General features: G+C 39.2%; 3 protein-coding genes across 5 annotated transcripts; all 3 read left to right on the top strand.

Annotated features, from left to right (window-relative positions):
- The first annotated feature begins 5 nt into the window (after positions 1 to 5).
- Positions 6 to 4,641, top strand: LOC113677447 (uncharacterized). Of its 3 annotated transcripts, none has more exons than XM_027194252.2 (6): positions 6 to 214; positions 566 to 1,270; positions 1,609 to 1,740; positions 2,167 to 2,277; positions 3,242 to 3,741; positions 3,990 to 4,641. In XM_027194252.2, the coding sequence occupies exons 2-6, from the start codon at positions 571 to 573 to the stop codon at positions 4,248 to 4,250; spliced, it is 1,704 nt and encodes a 567-aa protein (XP_027050053.2). In that variant the 5' UTR covers positions 6 to 214; positions 566 to 570; the 3' UTR covers positions 4,251 to 4,641. The 3 variants fall into 3 exon arrangements, with proteins under 3 accessions (XP_027050053.2, XP_089067256.1, XP_089067255.1); XM_089211130.1 differs by having other exon boundaries at positions 32 to 183; XM_089211129.1 differs by having other exon boundaries at positions 88 to 214; positions 514 to 1,270.
- A 3,459-nt stretch (positions 4,642 to 8,100) lies between these two features.
- Positions 8,101 to 13,754, top strand: LOC113677504 (uncharacterized). The gene is made up of 4 exons (XM_027194321.2): positions 8,101 to 8,284; positions 9,917 to 10,228; positions 11,214 to 11,445; positions 12,192 to 13,754. Exons 2-4 carry the CDS (start codon positions 9,930 to 9,932, stop codon positions 12,333 to 12,335), a joined length of 675 nt encoding a protein of 224 aa, XP_027050122.2. The 5' UTR covers positions 8,101 to 8,284; positions 9,917 to 9,929; the 3' UTR covers positions 12,336 to 13,754.
- Positions 13,755 to 14,148: 394 nt separating this feature from the next.
- LOC113677449 (uncharacterized) lies at positions 14,149 to 18,283 on the top strand. The gene is made up of 3 exons (XM_027194254.2): positions 14,149 to 14,691; positions 16,682 to 16,886; positions 17,458 to 18,283. The coding sequence occupies exons 1-3, from the start codon at positions 14,528 to 14,530 to the stop codon at positions 17,599 to 17,601; spliced, it is 513 nt and encodes a 170-aa protein (XP_027050055.2). The 5' UTR covers positions 14,149 to 14,527; the 3' UTR covers positions 17,602 to 18,283.
- Positions 18,284 to 18,329: the final 46 nt, after the last annotated feature.

Here is an 18,329-nt window from a genome sequence, read left to right as displayed (position 1 = left end):
ACGTCACAAATCACGTGACACGGATAACGACGGGTGAACAAAGAACAAAAAAATCAGCAAGTGAATTTTACGATTCACCGATAAGGAGGATTCTATTATTCTCTTTTAATCACACCACCTGATGTCACTCAAGAAAAGATATTTCTAATGTCTTGGAACTCGAAGATGGGATAACGAGCAACAGTGAGAATAACTGCTTTCTTAAAGTTGAGAGGTAAGAGAAACGGCTTATTGATTAGCGCCGGTTAAGTAGCCGCTCTACCAGCAGTTTCAAGTATAGCATAGCTGGAATATCTTCATTGTCTCTGCGTACAATCTCTCAAATTAATTTGACTATGGTTTAGCTGCGAGTTCCATTGTGTTTGAATGAAATCTATTTCGGGCGGGAGAAAATCGAAAGCAGGGACCGTAATTGTTTTGATAGCTTGGAGACGAGTGCAAAGGGGAACAGGTTGCTTTCAGACAGGTTCCATTCAACTGTTCAAGTGCCAATTTGTTTTTTTTTGGAATTAGGTCATTTTTTCGTCTCTGGAGTGAACAATTTTTCTCTTTGTGTTGCGCGCAGATCATATGAACGGAATTGATGAGGATGACCCAGATTTCATCATTACATCTTCTACTGACAACCAAAATTGTGACAGCATGCGAAGGAAAAAATTGATTCCGTCCATCCAGCAGTCCATCAAAACACGAGTACATAAAGTCGCAACTTTGAGAGGGTTGCCACGACTATTTCTATTACGACGAGCATTTTGCTTCTACTGGTGTGTGATAATATCGCTGTTTATTTACCTCAAGTGGTATTATCCACTATATCTGACAAGTAATGTCAACAGAAACACTTTAGAAGACTTTGGCAGGGACTGGTGTCGAATGCGCAATGCACGAGTAGATTGGGGACGGCTACGGGAACCTTGTACAGGAAACACGGTCTACGAAAATAATTTACCTGGATGGAATGTAGAAAACCGTACTAATGGGAGAATGAGTTTTGTTTCATCCACTGATATTCAACCTGCTGGACAGTTTAGCAGGATTATCATTCAGTCCCAGACTGTTGAGGACCTTCCAAAATCGGTCGGGGGGGACTATTGGCGAGTTTTTATCTCGGGTCCCACTGGGTTTGCGCCCACGGTAACTGACCTTGGTAACGGAGAATACGAGATTCTGTTCTTGATCCTACATCCAGGGAATTATTGCTTGTCGGCGGTGTTGGATCATTCCCTATGTGACGGGATGAAAGACCCTCCGGATTATTGGTTTGTTTCAGGTAGGCAGGTAACCAAGAGAGGATTAAACCAACCTGTTCTGTTCTTTGAAATAAGCCAGGCGGACGGCCAGTCTCATTGTATCATCTTCTCATATTGTTACTTAAAGCTGAAGTCGTATTTAATGTCACAGTGCGATTGCATCAACCAGGGAACAAAACCTTCTCAGAGTCCTTTCTCTCGAAAGAACAGGGGGGAGACTAAATACGATTTTAAAGTTTTAGAGTAGTCATTATACAACTTCAAATACGGAGATTAAAACAGCTTAACCAATAAACCATTCTTTTTTCAGTGAACGGTAAAGGGTTAAGATTATCATCCATTATTGTCTCTTCTTCAGGGAACAGTCACGGAAGCAACCAGCCACAAGGAATTCTAAACGGAAAGCAAGTTTACTTAATGCAACCGCTTTCGGGAGGCGAGGAATTCTGTTTTGACGTGCCTGTGAGCAACGGGCCAATGAGAAGAGATGGTATTAATTAGCGTGTTGGTTTTAATTTTACGTTTTTTCAAACAACATTGTTGTCTTGGGCACTTTTTATCTGAGCAAACTGATCTAATTGAAAAGATGTGAGCCATGTCGACAGATTTTGGAAGCGGTTCTCCAGTTATCAGACCGTTTGTAATCATAATTAACCTCTCTTTTCCTTTGAAAAACTACGAGTTAAGCTTGTTCAACAATGGAAAAGGCGGTTTTTTTTATAATTTTGTGCATTCTTCAGGCAAAAGAAGGCCGGTGCGAAGTGAGAATTACGTGGAATTGCGTCACGCTCGCGGTTAACCCCGATCAATGAATCCTTACCGCTAAGGTTGTTAACATTTTACCCAATTCGCGCGGCATACTTGGTTCTTTCGGTCAAAATCATGGTTTTTCAGTACTGTCATTTTTCTTTTGCAGAATTTTTGAGTTACGGGCTTGGATACCCGTCATATTGTGGAACAAATTGTAAATTTCTATCGGATGGCTTCGGTTACTGGAGCAATAGGACTTGGGTACCACACGCTCCTGGTAAGGTGTAGTACTTTCATTTAAGATTGACTATCGTTATACACTCACACATCTCTTACAAAGACAGGTACAAAGACTTGAAAAAGTCTCAAATTTAACCAGTCTCAGTCTTTTTGTGTGAGGGGTGGGAGGGGTGGGAGGGGTGGGAGGGGTGGGAGGGGTGGGAGGGGTGGGCCGAGTTTTCCCTCTGGACAAGTCATCCACAATTCTGCTTTAGGACAAAGGGCAGCGGAACTCAGGTACTATATAAATAATCGGGAGAAATCCCCGATATGGCAGTACAGATCCAAACATGTTTAATGACTGATTGATCTATTGTAACAGTTACATAATAGCAGTGCTTGCAACGCGTGAAGTGCGCGCAACGAAGCCCTATACTTATCAAAAATAGTGTACGACCGTACGAGGTGCTACTTTTAACATGCGTGGTCAACTGTACCGCGGGCGCGCCAACGCCAAGGCTTTGTCCAGTAGTCCAGTGGTCAGTGCACTGGGCTCCGAGTCGGACCACCAGGTTCTAGTTCTGGCCGGGGCAAGGCGTTGTGCCCTTGAGACGTGCGGGAAAAAAAAAATGCGAGCTCCGCTTTTAGGCTTGGCTAAATCTATATATTAACCCATCAAGCTGGGAAAATTTTAGACTTTGTTTTGTTGTCATTTCGCATTTGACTATTTGAAAGGATAATCACGAATGAAAGGCAAAACATCAATATTTAGAGTGAACTTGCAATGGAGTCTGATTTTCCGTACCTACCAAATTAAGGGAATATTAACTGAGAAAACTTTCCACGTCTCCCTGACCCATATTAATCTCTAAAGTCTATTTTAAATTTCGCGCCACGCAGGGAAGTTAAACTTATTTATTCCTCCCATGATAACGTGGTTGATATTCTCTTGACCAAATGGACTGTAACAAAAAAAAAAACCATGTTACTTATGGCGCACATTTTGAACCCTTACTTTTCAGAGAGATTATTCAAGAATTCTCCGCGTAAGAGGAAGGGAACTCTGTGGATCTATGGTGATTCATTAGCCTTGCGATTTTACGATTCTATTTACTACACATCTCTCTGCACGGAAATATTCAAGGCCTGTAATGTGACGTACACTTGGGTGTACAACATGATTGAGCCAGTGGAAGTTGAAAAGTACAAAAGGACTTATCGAGATTTTGATCCTTCCCGCGTGTTACAAGAAATTAGAAACGTCATTTATCTCCCTGAAATGGACGAAAACAGTGTGATAATTCTCAACTGTGGACTGCATTACGTATCCGCTTTAAAATTTGGAATTTATCGGAAGCTTATTGATGCAATTATTGACATGTTTAAAGAGACTTGGGAGAATGAACATGGCGTGATCGAACTAAAGTTCAAAGGGAAACTGATTTGGAAAACGACGACAGCCATTCACAGAGAGAGATTTTTGTATCATGACCATCCAAGCCCGCGGTTCTTAACTCTTCAGGTGCGTTTAAGACCTATGTTCTAGTCAATTGATTATGTTTATCAAAACCAGTTTGCCGGTTCCCATATGGACACCCCGCCCGGTAAAACAGTGATGGCGTAAAACTTTTTAGAATATTGCAAAACGAAGTAAATTAAAACCGGTACATGCAGTTAATGATTACTTTCGACACGTGCTTGAAAATGATTATATTTTAATTGAATAATCAGTTTTATTCTGATCATTTTTTGCTCCTTGTTTCTCCACAGCGCATACAGTTGTACAATGCATACGCTGTTTGGGCCATGTGTAATGCGGGAATTGAGATTTTGGATGTTTTTCCGATGAGTTATTCGTTTCCGGAAGGAACCGACGGAAGTAGCGACAGATACGATGCTGTACATTATAAAAACATAGTCTTCAAACCAGCTGAACAGCTTTTGTATGAATATTTCAATCCTTACATGGACAAACCAAGGAAGATTGGATTGTATTATTCTTTATTTGGAAATAAAACCGCCAACTTGTAAATAAAAATCGTTTGTTTTTGTTATAGAAGAAGCGACGCCAGGGGGAGAGGGGAGTGGAGTGTAGTCAAAGCATCCAAGATGATCTTCTATGTGTAACAGTTTACTACAGTTTACTATTACAGATGCTACATGCATGTGAAAACAATCATCTCCAACTGCTTTTAGCAGATGTATAGTTCACGAAAAAAAAGAGTGCAGAAACCCACAGATTGCACGCAATCCAGTGTGTATTTGCCTCGAACCACCCACAAATTCAAATCTTGAAGCCGGATTTTAACTAAATGAGATTGGTAGTTTAATAAAATTGTTGTAGATATTGTCTTATACAATTAATTTCATAACATGAAGAACATGCAGGACAACCAAATAAAACAAATTTACTTCCCGGTTCTTAAATCAAAACTCACAGATTAGAAGTCTACATTAATATTAGTAGATTGTCAAGATAGAAATACCATGCAACACGTTGATAAGGCTGTCGCTTCTCTTTAAGATCCACACTCCACACAATTATCTGGCTTTTGCCCCCGAGAATCAAAGGTAGACTGGTGAGCATGCACATTCATCTTGTGAAGTTCCAGCAAGGGACTTATCACTCGTCGTGTAACAAAAGTAAAGAAGATCTAGACGAAAACTTAAGTCCCTTTGTATCTATATCTGAGTGTAGTCGACACCCATCTTGATTCACAAACTACATCTGACATGTAGATTCAACGATCTATGATAATGCATAGAAAATAAATGCGATATTTGAGGAAAACAGCTGTTAAATGAGTGGCGACTTTTTATTATTGCATGAACTTATCCAACCTTGCCCCGAAAAAGGGGGGAATTAGAAAAAAATTATATTTAAATTTTTAGCGATAAATCCCTAAACTCATTAGCCGTCAAGTGCGATCAAAATAAAAACACTCCTTTGAATTTTAATATACTGTCTAGCAGACGGATGTTAAGAATTGAGAAATGAAAACGTATAGGAATATTTCATTATCTTAACACCAAACTGTCTGCACAGGCCTACAAAGAAATTCCTGGTTAGAAAAATGGATTTTAGAAAATCACTTTTGATCCTTGAGAGTGGAAGATTCCAGTAAAAAAATGTATTTTTGTATGCTTTCCCCGCATTTTCAAATCTTTTAATTTTTCTGGTCTTTATCACCTAATTTTCTCCGCACGACACTTAGAAGCGCACGGAAAACCGCAGAGGACACCATCAGTTACTCAGTCAGCCAGTTAATCAAATAAGAAGTAATTTATCTTGACGCGTTTTTTCTCGCAAAGTATTGAGCTTTGCGAATTATGAATCAAAGTGTGGCACTTTTATTTTCAGTCGGTAGGGGCTGCGCTGATTCATGCTCTTGAGAAGAAACTTGGTGGTAATTTTACTGGAAAAACCAAAGAGTAGGAGTACTGTCTACGATATTATTGCAGAACCTGTGAAGGAAGGAGCAAAAAAATCTCAATGAATGAGTGTGTTCCATATACAGCTATTTCAATTTACGTTGTCGGATCAAAGCTTCAAGGGTACGGGACAAGACCGAAAGGCGGTATGGGTAGATTAGAATTAATTTTAGGCTTTCGGGGTTGTCGGCGCGAGATGGACATGGAGGCTGAAAATACAATATAAATCTTCGCTGTATGGACGAGGCATTGTTAATTTTGCTGATAATTATTCATTAAGATCCCATATTCCCCTTCGGTCTTGTCTTGTAGGCTTGAGGCTTTGATCCGACAACGTAAATTGAAATAGCTGTATGTCAAACAAGACTCAATGCCGCACGCTAATCTGTAACCTGGCCTCCGCTCTAGTTACCAGTTCTAACCGAGCGACTGAACTGGGTGAAGCATTTGATGGATCTCAAAATTTGATCCAGCTCAAAATTTGATGCAACCTAAAATTTGATGTTAAGGGGACTTTTTAAGCATAAAATTCTTTTTATCACAGAATAGGTTGGGTATTGCATGGACCTCGCAGTATTAGGTATGTCTGCGGGCACTGGATGTACCCCGGGGGCAATGGACATAGGCCCGGATAAAAGGCACATGGCTTAGTGGACTTTGCATTGATAAACTATCATCGCCTGAGTGAAGGGGGGGTGGGGGTAAGGCCCCCTTTATAGTATGTCAGCGATGACTGATTCCCCTCCGTTCTCCCTGAAAACCATGTGATCCCCTAAAAATTCTTCACCTCCCAAAAGACTGGCCTCTAATCTGGCGGCAGGAAAACTTCCCATGAAAGTAAATGTTCATTAAACGTTAAGTAAACGTTAAGTATTCATTTATTCCAGCTATTTTTTGGTTTTCGTCGGATTTCATTCGGAAATGTAAGAGTGCTATAGAAATCGGAACGCCCTTTGATGACATGTGTGACAATTTTCTTTTGTTTATCGTCCAAAAACGAACAATAGCTTCAATTCCGAAAATTTTGCTTTTAATTTTTTAATCACACAGCAAGGAATGCCAAATTTGAAAGGCACTATAACTCAATAATAAAACATGAGTTAATTAAAATGCCTCGCGAATGCGCACGGCAAATGGCAAGAATTGAACTTTCAGCTTTTGGAGCAGTCCGTTCGCGTTTTTCAGTGATGAAACATTACAGACAGTAACAATAGCTTAAATGTAAACAACAGAAGTTTGGAGTTCATAGCAAAAAACGGCTCGCGAGCGTCCCAAAAACACTTCCTCCGCAATTGCTTTCAAAGGCTTAATCGTAAAAATGTGTTAAAAGCTGTCAGACTCAAAGCTATCTAGTTCCTTAGATCGGACTTTCCTAAATTTCGATTGTGATCTAGCACGCGCTGTTCGGAATGTTCGCGAATGCACGACTTGCAAACACGCTTCACACGCACCTCATTCAAAGGTCTCTCTATAAAGCTCGCAAAATGCCCTTTTTTATTTTATGCAAATCAAGATTGAGAACATTTGGCGAAAAGAAACTTTTCATGCATAAAATGCTGCAGTCATTCTTTGGAATTCATGCTTCACTCGCGCCGGTAAAAGATGGCTGTGCAAAAATTAAAACGACAACAACAAGAAGTAAAATACGAACTTTGGCCCACAATCATCAAATATGCTTGTTCAAATGCTCTGTTTTAATAAATACAAATCAAACTTGAAAACATTGAGCGAAAACATATGAAGGCACAAAATGTCTTCAATCATTTTTTGGAGTTCACTGACACGTCAAGGATACACTTGCAGACGCTGCCGCTCGAGGTCGCATAATTGCGCTTCTGTTTCATTCCTTTGAGTCTTTCTCCAAAAGATCTCACCTTTTCCAAAACGAATGAATCCGAACTTAGTCATTACGCTTTCGGCGGTTCTACGTGGCCCCCCGAAGTGAATACCCAAAGGAATAAAGCGAGCCTTCTATGCACAAAATCCAGCAGCGACACCCATTTCTGAATGACACACTTACATCGACGTGAAGTTGTGATGAGCCCCAAGTTTGGAGAGTGGATTTCGTTGTTGTCGTAACCGAGTTGCGGTTATAATCCACTGGTCTGGTACTTTGCGAATATTACAGCAGCTTTCTCGACCTTTCTAAAACCTGAATGCTAATGTGTTTTAAATAACAAAGATCATGTCACAACGAAGATGTCACCTATAGCACTCTACGAGTTATTTTGTGACGTCACTCACTCGTGCGTCATGTAGGAGATTTTAGACTTTACAGCCTGATTAAAACTTGAGCTTTGTAAAATGGACCACTGAAACCTTCGAGTAAGCTTTTCTCGCACTTGAATTCAAACAGGGCAAATGGTGTATAACTCAGACATGTTTTGAACAGAACATTAACTACTGTCTATTTCACTTGTTCTAATGCAAATTTTAAGACAGTAAGAATGTCATTAAAATAACACAGCCTGCAAAGTAAACAACGACGACTAAATAACTAGTCTCTTCAACTGTTGCCTTTGCTTTTAGCCAAAAGCACTTGGATTTAGTTTGGTTTCTGCGCATAAGCGATCAGATACGTACAAGTTGATTAGCTACAACAGCCACAGTCAAGATCTATCGGGGCGATAAAGGTACTTAGTTACCCAGTTTGGTTAAGTGTTTTAACTCCCTTCTGACTTGCTTCCACGCAAATGACTTAATCTACAATCTTAGTTTCTATAAGCTTTCTAAAGTTCGTGATGAAAGTGGTTAGAACTCTTTTCTGATTGAAAAAGTTCTGTTTATTCTTTATGAAACCGAATACTTATTAGCATTTTTGATATGTTCATAAGTTGTCTTTTTAGCAAGAGTTCCTTTCCATTCCTGCGGTCTATCATAGACTCCAGAAATTCGTAAACACCGGAACATTTGGGTTTCCCTCTTGCGGACCATGGGGTTAAGATATTATCTGTAGGCGATATTTTTCTGAGCATGATCAGGATTTTAGTATCGGTATTGTTGTGATTAAAAGCTTTTAATTCACGATAACTATTGCATAACAAGTCACAAGTTAATTTAATATTATCAACCGAGTTGATAACGGTAAATTAGCCACCGTAAATTGGCCTCCGTCATCAACTCAGTTGATATACCAAATTACCCTGTTATACTCTACCACTAACACAGCACCACAGTTTATTGAGAAACTTACCCCTTTTATTAATTAGCAAACAAATTACACCGAATTCTTAACAGGACTTAGTAAAAGATAAAGTTAAGAATATTACAATACGCTTGATCAGAACTGAAATGACGCCAAAATAGACAACTGACCTGCAAAGCCAATGGCTTCAAAACGAAATAAGTAAGTCACATACCCCATTCACATCAAATCTCAAACATGTTTTTAAGCTGGTTAAATCGATCTTTGTCAACTTATTTTTCTTAATTTTGTGGGGGGGGAGGGGGAGAGGGGCTTCACTACCATGGCAACAGGAAATAGTAAACAAAATGCAATTGATAAGTGGATCAAAAAGAAACCTCGCTAAAAAGCTTTTTTAATTTGTTGTAAACTGATTTAATTGGAACAACAAACCCTCTCTCGCTTACACAATTATTCCGACTAAAGAACAGTTCACTTAAACCTTTTTGTCTAAATTGATTTCTTTTTACGTGTAATATAAACCTACTTTTGTCGTAGTGATTAATGAAAATCACATCTAGGCAACACGCCTTTAAAAATGTTAATCTTTTAACAACACGTTCTCTTGTTTCGAAACGACATTGTACAAAATCACGACAAACTAACCGAACAGCTGGCAATATCACGCGAAGTTGGACAGCACGAGGGAAAAGATATGTTGAAAAAATACTGAAAACATCTAAACAAAACAGAACTTGAAAATACAAATATCAGGGCGCACGGTAAAGAAAAAGAACATTTTTACCAACGAAATTGGCTCTTTTAACTTATGTAACCTGGCCTTTCGATCTAGAGATCCTACTGGCCGGCTCCTCTTCCTTCTGCGATTCTTTTTTGTTTTACCCAAAATAAGGGGGAAAGCTCGGGACCCCCAGGCCCCTCCCCTGGATCCGCCACTGGGTAATGTAAATTGTTTCGAATTTAATTGTATTCGTGTTTCATTTCCTCATTCTCCCTGAGTTCGGTATGCCACAGACAACCCCTCAGAACCTTCTCTGAAGTGCTTTCCGGAGGTCACTAAAAGGAACCATGTGAGTTGTCACGACCATGAATTACAACAATTCTTAATTCGTAATTTTAGTCTTAGTTCAAAGATGGGATGCGGAGGTAGCAAGGCAGTGAGAACCAGAACAGCTCCAGCACCGATCGCTCTCGATCAGGGACAAACTACCACCATTATTACTTCTTCCGAAGAGGAGACAAGCCCTTTAAACCACAGAGAACAGCCCGACGGTAAGACAACCGTTGATCAAACTGCGTCAGAGGGACACCAAGAAACCCAGAAGCCAGATAATGAGGAACCAGTCACTCAGAAGCAGATTTCCTTGGTGCAAGAAACTTGGGGGCTAGTGAATGGTGATCTAGAAAAAGTTGGAGTAGACTTTTACCTAAGGTAAAACATCTCAAATGTTATTGAATCAGCTTGCCCTCGGTCATCATATTAATTTACAAAAATTCAAGTTTAAAATGTTCCTAGTACATCCATGGGTTTATTGTATTCCAGCCGAAAAGTGAGACCCTTCAGTTTGCATGTGCTTTGAAGGAAACTTTCTCAGTGTATGGACACAGAAAGTCAGCAAAAAGATTTAACAGAGTTCCCTAGATCTTATAGCAAGATGTCTGTATTTGATTCGACTTTGATCCCTGAATGAAAAGCATGTTTTTCATCGTTCAATTTCTCCGTTATAGTCGGGCTCATTTGTATCATGATAAATTAGCGAGAAGCCGCATTTGATGAGGTAACAACTTTTTAAACTCACAAATCAAACCTAGTTTGATGAGAAAAGTATTTTGACCATGAAAAGATGTGCTGCCACGCCATGCAATGAGGTCAAGTTGCGAAATAATCTGTTTTTAGAACCCTGCGGTTTTACGCGATGCCGCATGTCATTTGCCAGGCCGAGACTGCAAAAAAAAAAAAAAAAAAACCACAACATTTGAAAAATACGTCATGAAGGATAGCCCCAACCAGCTCTCTACCGAGAAAAGTCACTAGTCTAGGAATGTTCTGTTCTGATCAACTGTGAAAATACCACGTCGGCATGGAGCACTTAGGTTACAGTTGCCTGCCCGTAACTGAAATCATTAATCCAGTAACTTATTTACCGCCTTTCATAAAACCTTTAATGATTGTTTGGCAATATGATGTAATCTTTAAAAAATTGCACCAGCTTATGCCAAGTGTTCTTGTGGACGCGGCGGGCGCGATAGTGGAGCAGAGCGAGATTAGTGGAACGCTTCTAACGCCTTTTACGTCCTTTTACCCTCTTGAGCACACCTTTTTTCAAGAGAGACAAAATTTGTAGAGCGCCTTTTACTTACTACTTAATGTATTCGTCTTAGAAAGCAATTTTTGATTCTTTTTTTTTTCCTCTAAGGTTGTTGAAGGCAGACTCAAAGATTTTAGAACTGTTTTCATTCCGAGACATTGACAAATCATCCGATGACATCATGAGAGCCGATGATCGACTTAAGAGACAGGCGCTGGTAACAATGCAACACGTGGACTTGGCCGTGAACTCGCTCAACGATCTAGGCTCTATTGTTCCTGCTCTCAAGGACCTGGGAGGGAGACATACGATGTACAAAGTCGAAGAACATCATTACGTGGTAGGCAATGAAATGTAAAGAAATGTATGTCACGTGAGTAAACAAATCGATATCTGCAGTCACACCCAAGTAGCCAATGAATACTCAAAGTAAAACCAAGGAAATAAGCAGAGAGGCGGGAGAACACGAGTCATTAAATTTCTGTATGGAAAGACTTCCTAAGTGAAATAACTAGCATTTATAGAGGTAAGAAATCGTACAAACGAAGCGATCGCAAGACTTCTTTGGGGTCAATTAAATATCTAGTTAGTCAAAAGTTCAGCAGTGACACTTCAGGTGATAGCTCTTGGTCAAGTAGACTTGTGCCTCTATTTTTTAGCTTTTAGGATCTTTTCATACTGAAATATACTCCATACAAAAATATTCAGGACGGAAAAAACTAAAATCTGGGAACACTTTTTATTCGTAGAGCGCTTTCAGATTGAGAGTTAAAAAACCAAAACCAAAGAGATTACAACAGCCAATCAGGAGAGAGGAAAACATTTTAGACAATAGGAACTCAGAGCAAAAACAAACAAACTGCCTAAAAGGCGGGAAAACGCGGGTGACCAAGTCGTGATTGGTTTTAGTTTTTTTGCATCTGATTGGTTGAGAAAGTGGTGCAATTTTTTTGGACCCAATCACAGAGCAAAGTAAAGCGAAATCAATGCTATCCTGGATTATTTTCGACAGTCAATTGAGAATTGCCCTTATTGTTTTCGTTTAATTTAGATACATGTAGTTTATTTTTTTTTAAATTATTTTAGGTTGCAGGATCTGCTTTACTCGACACTCTTAACAATGGTCTAGGGGACAAGTTTACTTCAGAGGTAAAAGAAGCGTGGACTGTTGTCTATGGAATCGTTGCGAACACGATGCAAGCAGGAGCCAAAGAAGTTTTGGAGGGATAAACAAGGAAACATCAGTTCATATACTCTATACACAACCAAAAAATATTCTGAAAGGGTCTTTTATAGAACGTTTATTGCTGCGATTTCGCCTCATTCTGAAAACGTTAAAGAAACAAGAAACGTGCTCAAACTTTCATTGCTTTGTTTAAAACAAAACAATGCTGCCTGCTTCTCAGGCTTTAAAAATGTCTTAACTGCCTAATTGGTCACGGCGACAAATGTAGACTCGAATATACTCAGTACCTTCCGAAGGAAATCGTCATCGATCAGCTGTTAAGAGATTTTAAATATATAATTTGGCGAGCCAAGTATGCAGACATGTAGAGCATTTTTCTTCAAAACCACATCTAGACCTTGACTTCTCCAGAAAAGCTGTTATATTGTCGTGCCTTTCAGGCAAGCTCAAGTAAGGGTAAGGCGAACCTGCGTGCACGCGTGGCGAGTCCTAAGAGCGAGTGATGTGCGAGACACGCGTGACGTGTGACACGGGTCCTCTCCCGCGTGATCCACCCTTCACACTTGTCTACAGCTTTCCTCCGATTCCCCGGAAGACACCAAAAATTACGTCTCTCATGCAGGCTAATCTGTTTTCTTTGCTTTTGCTTTTTCAAGGTTTATTTACCTATCATGAGTTACTGATACTTACTTTTGCTGTCTTGCTAGTTTTTTTAATTTATAATTCAGAAAGCTGATAGACTGACTGTTGATAAGACTGAGTGTCGCGCTTAAGAAAAACGAACACGATGATCATTAATTGCAAACAAGTTTTAGCGTAAATGTTTTTGTTCGTGGCTTTCGTTTTTTTGCTTAGCTTAGTTTTCGCATCTGCGTAACTTTTGTTATCTTTTTTAATCAGGAATATATTGGTATTGTATTGAAGTATCGGTGGCAGAGTGTTAAAGTGCCTTTTGAAGGATCTCGAATATTAGTTGGTGTATCGTCCGACCACTGACGATCCTGTAACCCTTTTGCTCCCAAGATCCAATAAGTTACACTCCCTTCTCATTGTATTTCCTTATCGATTAAATCCGAAAATTTGGCCATAAATCACGATAACACTCTCTAAAAAAATTAGCCGGTCTGTTTTTATAACCTTTTTGTAAAATAGCATATTGGAATTACAAGGAGAACTTATATCTTAATCAACCCTAAAAGCTAAAGGATAGGATTTCCGAAAAGGTTCACGGCTGTTGTGTCACAGATAATTCGTCGTGTTGATTTTCCATTGGAAAGTGCCTTTATCCGCCATTGTTTGTTTGTTAATATGAATGATATACTAGCATTTGAATGCATACAATGCTTTTGTAACGATAAACAAAAAAATAAGTTGGCAATCACCACCTGACTCTTATACAGTATATTTGTACAAACGATTACCAAAAAAAAATTAAATAAATAAATGAGAAGAAAGAGACCTTTAACAGCTGCCTCAGTTTTAAGGGGAATACATTCATAAAAATGCAAACGTGTTTTTTTTAATTTTTTTTTTATGTGCATCCTTTCTGGAAAGGAAGCATTAAACAGAAATTATACTCGGTGGCTGTGGATCCTCAGGCTTGATTTACCACAGTTGAGAACAGTTTTCGATTGCGTGTCAAAAAACCAAAAGGAAAATAATGGCGAAGGTCAATTCGAAAAAATTTAACATCATCTTAAGACAGTGAGGACGCTTAACAGACAAGCTGCTTGAAGAGTGGAAAGCGGAAGTGATCGAGTCACGTTTTGTTCTAGTTTTGCATCTGATTGGTTGAGAAAGATGGGGGAGTTTTTAGACCACTGAAACAAAAGAAACCCCGGATTACTCTCAAATTTTAACTGAAAATCGCTTATTCAACTAAACCGTTGTTCTGTTGAACAGAAGCTGGTTGGAATGCCTCGATCGACGGCACACAGTGCTGCAGTCCCACCGAAATTTCCCACAAATGCTCCCGGTCGGAAGTCATGGATCATTCTTTCAACTTGACCTCTCGGAACAAAACGAAGATGAGGACAAAGGAATTTTCGCGACAAGTCTAATCCGTAATTTTACTTTTAGTTTATATTAAGGATGGGATGCGGAGGAAGTAAGGCAGAGAGAATCAATAAAGCACCAGTTCTGATCGCAGGACAGACTACTACGACCACATCGACCGCTACACGAGAGGAAACAAGCTCTTCAAACCCCAGACATCAGGTCGACGGTAGGATAATAGATGACCAAACTTCGACAGAGGATCGAGAAGAAACACAGAACCCCGGACACTGTGGTGGAAGATCTCATCGAGCCAGTCACTGAGAAGCAGATTGCCATGGTGCAAGAAACTTGGGGACTTGTGAAAGGTGATATAGAAAAAACGGGAGTAGAGTTCTACATGAGGTAACACATCTCCAATGAAATTAAACTCGACTAAGCCTTTGTTTTGTTAATCTAATACAATTCAACTAGTGTTTCCGCGACATTCATGGCTCTGCAGTATTCCATCCATAAACTTAGCCCCTTCGATTTTTACGTTCCTCCAGTGGGAACCCTTGGAAATTTACAGACACAGTAAGTAGATAAAAGGATCTCATAAAGTTGTTCGTTTAAATTTTATAGCGAATTTAATCTTAATCCCCAAATTACGAACACGTTTTTTCAGTGTTAAATCCTTCCGATACAGTTGTATATATGTGTATATATTTATTTACAGATAATTATATCATGGTAAATCATGACAACTTAATTATAGAGGAGCTGTCCATTAAGGACTCGAACTTAATTGGTTACAAATTCTTGACTGCAACTTAATGCATTACAGTGACGCATACTTGAGTCAAACTGCACTATAAACTGTTTCTAAAATCCTGTTTTTTCTCGACGCTTCGTGCATTTGTGATGTCATTTACCAGCTCGTTACTGGAAGGGCAAACATTTGAAAAATTTTCCACGAATGATAACCCAAACTAGCTCCTCACTGCACAATGTAATGGCGAACGACGACAGGTATTTTGTCGACTCAGTAAATACCAAGGGTTTCTCTTTCGTCGACACGGAGTTCCATTCACGCCTCTTTATTAAATTCCCCAACTAGGAATCTTGACTCCGAAGCATCTTTTTTCGTATTTTGTTTAACTATAAACAGTCAAATTGCAATGCGATCTGATGCTTTGGAATAACGCCAGGCCATTTCGTGCGTTCAGTTAGCTTAACAGTACTGTACCAGGCAGGCATGACAATAGCGCAGAGGGGAAAAAAGTGGGACTTGTTTAGACACCTGAATAAAGGGGGTCAGCCTCTAGAGAAACTGTAGTGCTGCGCCGGTGGGGGGGTGGGGGAGAGGGTGCTACAAGATAATTTGGTTTTATTAACCCTCTAGAGAAACTGTAGTGCTGCGCCGGTAGGGGGTGGGGTGGGGGGATGAGAGAGTGCTACAAGATTATTTGGTTTTACTAACTGAGTTTATCACACATTGTGAACTGGCCACCGCAAACAGTTTCTAAAGCTGAACACCTATTTAATTACATCAGATTACCTCTACCTGTGAGAGGTCTTTATGGAGCTGTGCATCCGGATTTTCATCTTTTTATTTTGTCTTGATAACTAATACTAACCTAAAAAAGCAAGTTTTTCATTAATTTTTTAATTGGACATGGTTTGATGCTACTTTGGTTTAAAGATTTAATGAATGTAACCGAGAAGTTACAATTCATAGACCCAACGTTTCGACAGACAAAGAAGTTCTTTGTCCTAGGGAAGCATCTTCTCTGAGTCTCTCCTCCGCAACCTTAACCCTTTAACTCTCATGAGTGACCAAGACAGGATTTCTCCTTACAATATCAATACAATATCAAGCAGAAAAGTGTTGAGAATAAAGAAAAATATCAATTAGGGGATTATAAATTGATCCAATCCCAAATTCTCCAAACTAGCATCACAAGAACTGTATGGCAGGCAGTAAGGAGAATTGCTAATGAGATCTTGGGAGTTAAAGCCTATTTGCCAAAAGAAATGGGATAAGTCTATAGTTATCACCACTAATCGGCGTTATCACCAGCGCCTTTGTTTGGAAGCCTGGCATATCAACTCCGCCCACGCTCCTTAAATCGTGATGATGGCGACTTATTTCCTGACGCCTATTTACACCTCGTCAGAAAAAAGGTCAGCTAATTAGTGAGCGTGTAAAAGGACCTCTTGTTGCAGCGTTTAGATGAAGGCATTAGTAAGGAGTGTCGAAACGTTGGGTCTATGAGTCGTAACTTCTCGTTTACATTCATTAAATCTTTAAACCAGAATAACATCAAACCATGTCTGATTGTCCACCTGGTTGCTATATAAACTTTAATATATTTCAATTTTAAATCCTTCTCTCTCTCTCTCTCGCTCTTAGGTTATTCAAAGTGAACCCAGAAACCTTACAAATGTTTTCATTCAGAGACATTGATAAATCATCATGTAACAAGATGAGAGCTGATGATCGACTTAAGAGGCAGGGACTGGTAACCAGGACTGGTAATCGGGGTTTTATTGCTCCTGCTCTAAAGGACTTGGGAGAGAGACATGCAAAATACAAAGTCGAAGAACATCATTATGGGGTATGGAAAAGCAAATTACTTAACGCGATCTTTGCAGCCAGTGAATTATCATACTGGAATATGTCAAATGATCACGGTCAAATAGAGCGTTTTTCGCAAAATCTAAACCAGAGTTACCGATAAGTTATTACAACAGCCAATCAGAGCGAATTAAGTAAAACAAGGATGTGAGAGAGTAAAAACAGTTAAATTGCCCGAAGCAAGGGAAATGCAATTGAAACAAAACGCGGACTACTTTCGACAGTCAATAAAAAAATTGAAATAAGTGGTAGCAATCACGATGATAACACAGGTCGATCACACTTTTAATTTTCTTTAATGGTCAATTTAAAATCTACTGGTCTTTCAATTATTCACCCCTGTCCACCTGTCGACGGGCCATTGACGAAGCAAATTAAAGTTATGTGGGCGGTATCGAGTTTTCTTTTAAGATCTCATTTAATTAAAACAAACTCCACGTAAAATTATCAAGGCTTACAATGCTTGAGATCTTGAAACACTTTTTGGGCCAAAATAAAAGTGCAATTTCATGGAATTTTGTCTTAAATTTATGTTATTTTTTAACTTAAAGCTTTTTGGGGTCGCTTTGCTTGACACTCTTGACAAAGACTCGAGAAAGAAGTTTACATTGGATTTAAAGAAGCATGGGTTTTCGTTCATGGAATCGGTTGCGGACAAGATGCTAGCGGGAGCGAAAGACGTTCTCGAAGGATAGATCACAGATGACAAAAAAATTTCTGCACAGGTCCTTACAGTGATGGCGCTGAAATAGTAAAACAGATGCATTCATTTTAACCGTCATGACTGCAAGCCGACTGGAAACATTTCTTTCAATAACCACAGACGGCCCAAGCTCACGTCTCGAGAAAATTCATGAAAACGTCACGTGCTGTGTGACGCGGTGTTAAGTTACGAGATTTGAACACGTAATAAGGAATAGTAAGGGAACGAAATATGGTCGTCGATTTACAGCGATAAATATTTCGAAATATGAACATTTTACACGTAAAATCAATAAAACTTACCGTTTTAAGCTTGCTTTTCCATCACTGTTATTCCTGCCAAAAGGAATTCCTCTTCCTTAAAACGTGTTCAAATTTTCAACGGTTCCTCTCGTAACTTAACACCGAGTCACACAACGTGTGACGCTTTCATGAATTAATCGTTGACTTTTTCTCGAGACGTTGCATAATGTCTGACATAGTGGCTTACATGTTTAATAAGCACTCTACAGTCGTGTCTATGTAAATATTAAGAAGCCCTTCCACTAATGTAATTGTATCTTTTTTTAGTTAAATACTAAGGATGATAATGTTTTCATTATAAATATAAACACAAATTAAAATATTCTTAGCGATAAAGACGAACTAAATAAATGAGAAGTTATGAACTGTCAACAGCTGCTTGATTTGTGAGGAAAAGCTATTCATGACATAAAAACAG

This window comes from Pocillopora damicornis, chromosome 7 (assembly GCF_964200805.1).
Source record: "Pocillopora damicornis chromosome 7, jaPocDami1.2, whole genome shotgun sequence".
Lineage (NCBI taxonomy): Eukaryota > Metazoa > Cnidaria > Anthozoa > Scleractinia > Pocilloporidae > Pocillopora > Pocillopora damicornis.
The sequence above is the reverse complement of the archived record's forward strand: the minus strand, read 5'-3'. Positions and strand labels throughout refer to the sequence as shown.